This window comes from Chrysemys picta, chromosome 24 (genome assembly GCF_011386835.1).
Source record: "Chrysemys picta bellii isolate R12L10 chromosome 24, ASM1138683v2, whole genome shotgun sequence".
Taxonomy (NCBI): Eukaryota; Metazoa; Chordata; order Testudines; family Emydidae; genus Chrysemys; species Chrysemys picta.
Window position 1 is genome coordinate 2329496 of NC_088814.1, and position 9175 is coordinate 2338670.

At 44.6% G+C, this 9175-nt stretch overlaps 1 protein-coding gene across 1 annotated transcript; it reads left to right on the forward strand.

The window, feature by feature from the left end:
- The first annotated feature begins 547 nt into the window (after positions 1 to 547).
- On the forward strand, positions 548 to 8479 carry LOC101947016 (keratin, type I cytoskeletal 19-like). Its single transcript, XM_065577568.1, has 8 exons — positions 548 to 1478; positions 2438 to 2520; positions 3447 to 3603; positions 5097 to 5258; positions 5723 to 5848; positions 6088 to 6314; positions 7142 to 7268; positions 8140 to 8479. The coding sequence occupies exons 1-7, from the start codon at positions 858 to 860 to the stop codon at positions 7263 to 7265; spliced, it is 1500 nt and encodes a 499-aa protein (XP_065433640.1). The 5' UTR covers positions 548 to 857; the 3' UTR covers positions 7266 to 7268; positions 8140 to 8479.
- Positions 8480 to 9175: the final 696 nt, after the last annotated feature.

Genomic DNA, 9175 nt, shown 5'->3' on the forward strand with positions numbered 1-9175 from the left:
GCCTAATTGGTTGTTTGTGAGACAAAGGCCAATTACTACTAATAGTTGCTTGAAAATTTCCATCTATTAGAGAATTTGAGTGTTTGTGCACTTGAAAAGAAAAGCATCCCATCATTAAGATTTCCTCTTGGGCAAATGTCACTGCCCTTTTGGGTAGTATGCCAGTTCTCTGAATCCTCTTAGTTTGTCCCTGTATATTATAGCAGTAGTGGTGTCCAAGCTCTCAGAGCTTTGTTAGGACTCTACTGGACCTAGTATCTGCCACTGTGCCAAGGAGCAGACCTGAGTATTTATATCATGGTGCGTCAGATCCTTCTACAGTGAGGTTTTCACTTTATCAGAGCAAGACTCCATATTTATTCATTCATTCATTTTGATCTTCTATATCTACACCGCAGCATCTCATATGAAAAAAATGCTTATTAAAGACAAAATAAAAATGAAAATAAAATAATTACAGATTAAGAGTTCTCTGTTGCAATATGTTCTATGATTTATTCCCTGCATATAATTTAGGGCCATGTTTTTTCCTGGCTTCTTGTAAAGTTTTCATCATAAGGAAAAGCTGATGATTCATAAAACATCATTGCGAGTGTATTTTAGAAACAAACTGCTGACATGTAACTTAAATTCCTTGTGTACTGGGATTTCTGGAGGGAAACTGCCTTTGGGAAATTATTCTTGGCATAAACAGCAAGACTAGTCAGCCCCATGGGAAGGAGAAACACCCGACTGGTGACACTCACTGTGGAAGGTATAAATAGAGACCTGTGGGGATAGAAAATCTGCAGTCTGAATTCATATTAAGCTGTGCCTCTTGCTTTGGGCTTTGGGTTGGATTCTTAATCGCTGTCGCTATGAGCTACAGCACCAAGCAGACTGTTACTCTCTCTACCAAAGGGAGGAGTAGTGGTGGTAGCTGTGCAGTTGGAGGCGGTGGTGGAGGAAGGATTTCTTCAGTCTCTTCTGGAAGATATAGCTCCTATGGGATAGGCAGTGGTAGAGGATTTTCGGGTAGGAGTTACAGTGGTGGTGCGAGTTGTGGAGCAGGACTGAGTGCTGGTAGCTTTTCTGGAGGTAGCTATGGAGGTGTCTTAGCAGGAGGTCACCCAGGATACGGCTATGGAGGTTGTTCCAGCATTGGGTTCAGTGGTGGCAGCACCCGCTGTGGATATGGAGGTGGATTTGGTGGTGCTGTCGGTGGTGGCTTTGGTGGTGGTTTTGGTGGTGCAGTCGGTGGTGGCTTTGGTGGTGGTGGCGTTTGTGGAGATGGCGTATTTGTCACCTATGATGAAAAGCTGACCATGCAGAACCTTAATGACCGCCTGGCTTCTTACCTGGACAAGGTGCGATGCCTGGAGGAAGAAAACGCTGCCCTAGAGTGCAAAATCAAGGAATGGTATGCCCATCATGGACACACCGGTGTACCAAAGGACTACAGCTGCTACTATAAGGAAATAGAAGATCTTCAAAATCAGGTGACATTTTTTTGGCTGTATTCCCCATTGTAAGAGCTTCCCCCTGAGTCTGTGTTCAGATCCTATTTCACTTTTGTAAAATGTTCTTTGCAGACATAAATTAAGGCAACTCCTTTTATGAACAATGAGTGAGGGTATGAATACTTATGAGTCCATTTACAATTTGCCTATTCTTCACCAGATTTGTACAAAGAGAAAAAGGTTACATATGCAGGGAACAATCTGGGCCTGGTCAGTATTCCTCGTGAATGAAGTTTGTAACAGGATGTTTTAATATATTTATACCCAAAAGGGAGACGAGAAGAGAAATTCATTCATTAATCCACTGAGTTATCTTCATTATTACATTGTGTCCTATCATCAGTTTTCCCGGATTCTAGTTAAAATCCCATTTCTATTTCAACCGAAGTATGGGTGGGGAAGAGGAATATTCTCCTAAAGAACAAAAAGAAAAAAAGACTACTTTGTCACCAATAGTTTTGAATGGACAATTTAATTTTTGTAAAAAATATTTTCCAAGTATATTCGGAAGAAGGATTAGTCAGCTAAGAAAAACAAAGCGGACAGAATCACAGGGTGCAGGAAAGAGATACACGCCAAATGCTGAGCTGTAATGTAAGTCTTGCAATGAAAAAATATAAACTCATAGTTACGAACTCTAGACCAAGTTTGAAAATGTGAGTTCTGTTATAGCAGGCACCAGAGAGCACTAATTCTAATTGCAAAACTGTTAGCATCTTAACTGTGTGTTTTTACACATTTATGCATTTCACTATTTCATTTCACACACTCGGACATTTCTCAAACATTTCTCCTTGGATCTGAAATCTTCTGTGCTTCCTCTCTGACTGATTTTGAATACTGGGAGAGTACAAAGACTGAAATGTGCAATGTGGCACTGAGTGTGACATAGTGAAGAGACTTCATGGCTGAAAATCCCCCACCCTCGTCTTTTCCAGATTGTTTGCACTACCCTGGACAACAACAAGATCATTCTGAACATTGATAACAGCAGAATGACAGCTGATGACTTCAGACTGAAGTGAGTACCTCTCTGTACCAGTCAAACCCTGTCATTCTCCTCCTGTTCCCTCACATCCTATTTACAAATTGACAAACGAAGAAATCACCCAACCAAGAATTACTTATCCTATTCCCAAATTAAGATATCTCCTAATGGGGGGGTTACTGGAATTTTCAAATCGGGACAGGTGGTCTTTTTGTGAGATTTTATTATTGTTAATTATTTATAATATCATGGCACCTATGAGCCACGTTATGGACCATTGTGCTAGGCACTGTACAAACACAGAACAAAATGACTCACCACCCCCAAAGAGCCGACAATCCCATTAGAAGACAAAAGACAACAATGGATACAGACAGACCAATGCGGGAGTACTCGGGAACAATGACACATAATTGGTGGTCTCAGATTTTGAGATGTGCCTTCGGTCTTTGGCTCCAGAGGTGCCAGAATAGGGGCATTTCCAGGACAGAGTGTTTGAGGCAACAAAGAGTTTGCTTGTGGGGTTTAGGGGGCTAAAATATAGGGACAATGGATGTATGTTGGTATGAGCCCATTGAAGGCAATGGAGCTATGCACGTTTATACCAACTGAGAGTCTGGCCCACGGATTTTTTAATAAAGAAAAGAGTTTAGATTATTTCCCAGGGGAAGTGCAGAAAAATTAGCGTGGGACATCTCTGTAGTAGTTCCAGTAGAGAGGAGAGGGGCAAGAAAAGCTGAAGAAGGTCCTTTATGAACCAAACATCACATCCCTGCCTTTGAACACACAGATAGACTAGGCAGCAGACGCAGTGTGTTATACTTTAAGCACAGCTCTGAAGGTAAAGCTGAAAGAAGGGGAACCCAGACCCATTCCTAACCAAAGTGCAGATGCCAGGAACCCTCAATGGTGGGCTCAGCCATGGGCTGACTTTTCTGTCTTTCTTGTCCACGGCTTAGGTTTGAGACTGAGCTGGCCCTTCGCCAGAGTGTGGAGGCCGATATTAATGGCTTACGCCACGTTCTGGACGAACTGACCCTGTGCAGGTCTGACCTGGAGGCGCAGCTTGAGTGCCTGAAGGAAGAGCTGTGTTGTCTGAGGAAGAACCATGAGGAGGTAGGAGCTCATTCCCGTATATAAAAAAAATAATTTTGTACATTACTTTCTACATCAGTGGGGACCTGATCCTGATTAAAACACCGGGGCATGAGTGCAACTATGATCAAGAGAATATTAATAATAATCTGCATTATTATGATATTGCTCCTTTCACAAACCCCGTTGCCTAATCATATTCAATATAAAGAGGGTGGATCCTGTGCTGGAGTAATTGTCACAAGCAGCTCAAGAACTCAGGTCCAGCCCTCTAAGGTTTGGGAGCATGTAGGAGTTGAGTCTTAGGAAGGAATGTCAAGCTTCTGGGAGCTCCTGGGCTCTGCAAAAGGGGAAGGGGAGAGAGCTACCACAGACACTAGAAGTGAGTTGGATAAATCTTCCAGCTGATTTGTCACAGGGTGATTACTTAACTTAACTTACTTAATTTAACTCAAAACACTTCATAACCAATTAATTAGTATTAACATCATCCCTGTGATGCTAGTATTCTCTCTCTTGCGAAACCAAGATTTCTAAGGAATGGCTAAGAGAAGTGTCTTGCCCAAGATCACTTGGAAACTTAGTAGCAGATCCAGGAACAGTAGGTCAGGAGCTCTAAGCACTGAACCAAGCTCCCTTCTCTTAAAATGTAAATATGAAAGGAAAAAATACGAAGAGAGCCAATATATTGTGACTCAACTAAGATAAGGAATGACTTCTTTGACAAAAAGAGGTCAAGAGAGCCTGCAACACTAGTCCAAACCCATTCAGGAAAACGAGTGACTTTCATTCATCAAATTTAATTCTCATAGAATCATAGAATCTCAGGGTTGGAAGGGACCTCAGGAGGTCATCTAGTCCAACCCCCTGCTCAAAGCAGGACCAATCCCCAACTAAATTATCCCAGCCAGGGCTTTGTCAAGCCTGACCTTAAAAACCTCTAAGGAAGGAGATTCCACCACCTCCCTAGGTAACCCATTCCAGTACTTCACCACCCTCCTAGTGAAATAGTCATAATCACAAAAACGGCAGGGGAAATGCTCTGACTGGATTTGGTGTGTAGAAGAGCCACGCACAAAAATGGCTCTTGTGAAAACATAAACTGTTAAAAAGCAAAATGTAGAAACTATCACAGGAAAACACCTCTCGTGCAAGATCCAGTGACACAATGACCCAGATGAGGATGAAGTATAAAACATGTTAATTTTGCCAGCAAAAATAGTCAGGAATTCTTTAATTTGCTGGGATTAACCATCACACATCCCAGTAAACACCCACTGTTTCTTTACCTCAGGAGTGCTCACTGTGGAGTTTTGCTTGGAAATCATCTGTGGTTTCCTCACCAGGGCTGGGTCTATCCTGGAGAAGATGCATCAGAGACAGTTGTTGTGACTGTCAGAAATGGGCCCCAGGATGCAGAGGCTCACTGACAGTGGCATGCTGCTCTCACTCGCCCGAGAACTCAACTCACGATTTTTTCTTTTTAAACAAGCTGATCTGGGTTATCTTTGCAGGAAATCAATTGTCTGAGAAACCAGTCCACTGGTGATGTCAGCGTGGAGGTCAATTCCTGTCCTGGCCCAGATCTGAAGAAAATCCTAGAGGAAATGAGATGCCAGTATGAAACCATGATTGCACAAAATCGCAAAGAGGTTGAGGACTGGTATGAATGCAAGGTAAATTCATCACAACCGTAACACTCTCTGAAGCAAAAATACAGGAGCTATTTCAGAATCACATATTCATGCCATGGGGAGAATTTATTCCTGTAACATATGTTCCAAACATGATCAGCATAGATGTACAGTGACCAGGTGCACAGGGGATAGAGGCCCTGTGCATGTACAGTGCATGTGTCTCATGGAAGAACAGGGTTTGCTACATGTCATTATTGAGGTGTGTTGGTGGAACAGTGGGCGAGCCTGTCAGTTAGGACAGAGGAGAATTACTGGTGAAGTTGTGAGGGATCTTAGCATTGGAATAGCAAGGGGAGTTACAAGCAATAGATGAGATCAATTCCAATGTGCAGAAAACTTGCCCAGCCCCTGCCTATCTTACATCTTTTGTCACCCACTCCTAGATCCTCCTGACAATTAAAAAATCCCGCTGAAGCTCTTTATTCTGTGTTTCTGGTTTTCAGATTGAGGAGGTGAATCGTGAGGTCATCACAAGCAGTCAGGAGGTTGAGTCGTGCAACAGCCAGGTCGCTGAACTTAGACGTCAGCTGCAGTGCCTGGAGATAGATCTGCAATCCCATCTTAGCCAGGTATGTGATGTTGTCACCATTGATATCTCACCTGTGACACACTGACATCTGGATTTCTGGACTGATGTGGACCAGCCTGGCCTGGCACTTCACGTAGCAGTGACGATATCGTTGACAAACCCATTGTTAGCAACAATTTGCTTTTATTTTTGCCTAGGAAATCCTCAACTTCCTGCATCCAAATGGGTTTAATTTAGAGCATGGCTAAAGTACATGTGGGTTTTTTGCTTCATTCTTAGAGGGACAACCTGGAAGCCTCTTTGGCTGAAACCGAAAGTCGCTACAACAGCCACCTGTGCCAGTTACAGCAACAGATCACCTGTGTGGAGCAGCAACTGGCTGACCTGCGAGCAGAAATTGAGTCCCAGAACCATGAGTACAAGGTCCTCCTGGATGTCAAATGTCGACTGGAGCAGGAGATTCACACTTACCGCTGCCTGCTGGAAGGAGGACAGCGTGACATTGTGTACGTAGACTACAGACACAGCGGGGCATAAAGCAAACACCTTTGCTGTGATCTGTGCAATGTTTGAGATCTAAAATCACAGAGAGTGTGGAGATTCAGTGGAGATAGGTATCCAAAGCTTGAGCCAAACCTCATTCCCTCCTTGTGGGTCGGCAGATTGGAGAACTTCTAATGAGACGAGGTGCCTTCCAATACTGTAACTTATGGTATAGCACCATCTCGTATTGTTGTGCACTTCCTGGTATGTGCTGGGCAACAACTACCACAAGGAGAGGATTAACTGCAATATTTTGCCATTTCTGCTCCCGAGGGAAGCACGGTGTGCAGAGGCAGCTGTGAAAATGAGAGAGAATTGTAAGAAGAGATTAACTTAAGTATTTCAAACCTGCAGAAAAGATCCAGTGTGAGATTTTGCCAAAAGTCCAGATCATTCCTTCTTTTATCCCAAGCATCTGACATGTCTCCAACTCCACTTCGTTGTGAAACAAGCGGTATAAATAATTAGGCAAAGATTTTTCCTGATTTGGAAGGAAGGGATACAGCAGACCCTCTTTAAAAAGCCCATTGGCAATGGCAGCCTATGACTAATTCATCCTTTGTGGCAAAGATAGTGGGGAGAATGAGTGGCCTCGTAGTGATGTGCTTTTGCTTTTCTGCATGGATGAAGTGGAGTGAGGGTGCTGGGGAGGCGTGCTGGCCAGGTCCTGGCTCTTTGCTGGACTGGGAGCAATTGATGACAGGAAAAGTCACATGGCTTCACTGAACCTACAATGCCGTTGTAAGGTTGGTTTCTGTTTCATTCACCAAACATTCTTTCCTTTTCACAGTGGCTCGGAAGGAGGGATTGGCGTAGCAGGTGGCATAGGAGGAGGAACAGTCATTAAAACTTCCCACTGCTACTCTTCTTCCCACTCTGTCCCCCATGTCACGTCTTGCCACCCTGTGATCTAAAAGGTAAGAACTGACTTACCGGATAAGGGGAAATGTTTCTTTAGTCCTCTTCTTACCAACAGGGCAAGAGAGACGCTGTCAAACCCACTCTCTGTTAGGTGGTTCTGAGGTGTTGTGGCCCAGCTTTCAGGACCCTGCTGTAAGGCAACTGGAGAGTCTGGTAGGACATGGTGACACAACAGTGGTATGGTATGGGGGGGGGTGTTGGCAAGAAACAGGACCAAATGCAGCTGTGACTCTCTCCCTATGAATTATGAATGGTGCAAGTGAGGGAGAAGAGAGCTAAAAGAGAGGGAGGAGAAAAGAGGGAAAAGAAAGAAGTAGCCGGAAGTGGAAGCAGTGAGAGAGAGGGAGAGACTCTAGAGAACTTGGAGAAAGAGGCTGGAAATGGAGGCTGGGTGTTTTGTAGGGCGAAGGAGGAGGCGAAACGTCCTCAAAACAGAGAGACGGAACCAACGAGGTGTTGGTGGGGGATGGGAAAATGGATCCAAGACCACAAACAGTATCTCTGGGAGGTCCATCCAGCCGAGGGGGGAGCCCGACAATTTACATTTGAATTCTAGGAAAAATCAACCACCTTTGGGGGCAGAGTGAGCTGGGTGTCTAGGGCATGGACAAGGCCGGGGGAGGGCACAAGGAGCTGCGCTTGTGCATTCCCAGCACAGCGGCTGGCCCGACCTGCGGGGTTTGTATTCTTTTCTTGAATTCTAAACACATAAACCATTTGGGGGCAGTTCTGGAGCTCATCAGAATGTATAGTCAGCAGGGTGTGTGTGCAGCCCCCCCTCTCAGGGTGTATCGCAAAGCCTGATGCTGCAGGGAAGGTTTTACTTCCTTTCTAAGCAAAGTAATGGCTCTATTTCTCCCTCTCCAGGGCACGGCAGAAAGATTTGTGACTAAGAAGAGAAACCGGCATCTTCCAGAGCAAGACGCACCGAGCAAAGACCCACCCACGGACAAAGCGAGAGCTCAGCCAGCACTGTGCACCTCTGCAAAGAGCATGGAGAAGATCTCTTCAGAATTACTCAACGCTGCTAATGCCAACACCACTGTCCTGAGGGGCCCATCTGAGCCTTGGTCCACCTTCCCGCCTATCATGCTGTTTGCTTCTTCCATTCTGTGATGCTCTGTGTGTCCAATCACAATAATTACTTACTTGACATAATCTGTACATCTCTAATAAAACTTTTGTTCTGCCTGATGCAATCAAGAAATCTGGGTCTGGGAAATGATTTCCTCTATCAAACTTTTCAGTGGTTTCTAGTACCGGGCTAAACACAAAGCCATGTTCTTTGACTTACGAGGAGAGGCTGTGGGAACTGGGTTTATTTAGTCTTCAGAAGAAAAGAATGAGGGGGGATCTGATAGCTGCTTTCAACTACCTGAAGGGGGGTTCCAAAGAGGATGGAGCTCGGCTGTTCTCAGTGGTGGCAGAGGACAGAACAAGGAGCTATGGTCTCAAGTTGCAGTGGGGGAGGTGTAGGTTGGATATTAGGAAACACTATTTCACTAGGATGGTGGTGAAGCACTGGAATGGGTTACCTAGGGAGGTGGTGGAAACTCCTTCCTTAGAGGTTTTTAAGGTCAGGCTTGACAAAGCCCTGGCTGGGATAATTTAGTTGGGGTTGGTCCTGCTTTGAGCAGGGGATTGCACTAGATGACCTCCTGAGGTCTCTTCCAACCCTAATTTTCTATGATTCTATGCTCAGATAGGTCTGTTAGACTGTGCCATAGCCCTCAAAGGGAAGTGGTGGAAACCTCATCCCAATACATTAAGGAGAACAACTTTGCGTTAGCCAATGTGGCTGAGGGAATGGACTAACTAACTTAGCACGTCTTTTGCAGCCCTAACTTCTATGTCAACACACTGCCTGTTACTGTATAAAGTGCTATTGTTCACAGTCCATATG

Coding starts and splice junctions, on each gene's coding strand:
- LOC101947016 (XM_065577568.1), top strand. CDS start 858: ATGAGCTACAGCACCAAGCAGACTGTTACTCTCTCTACCAAAGGGAGG. Junction 5,259..5,722: donor AGGACTGGTATGAATGCAAG/GTAAATTCATCA, acceptor TCTGGTTTTCAG/ATTGAGGAGGTGAATCGTGA. Junction 5,849..6,087: donor TGCAATCCCATCTTAGCCAG/GTATGTGATGTT, acceptor CTTCATTCTTAG/AGGGACAACCTGGAAGCCTC.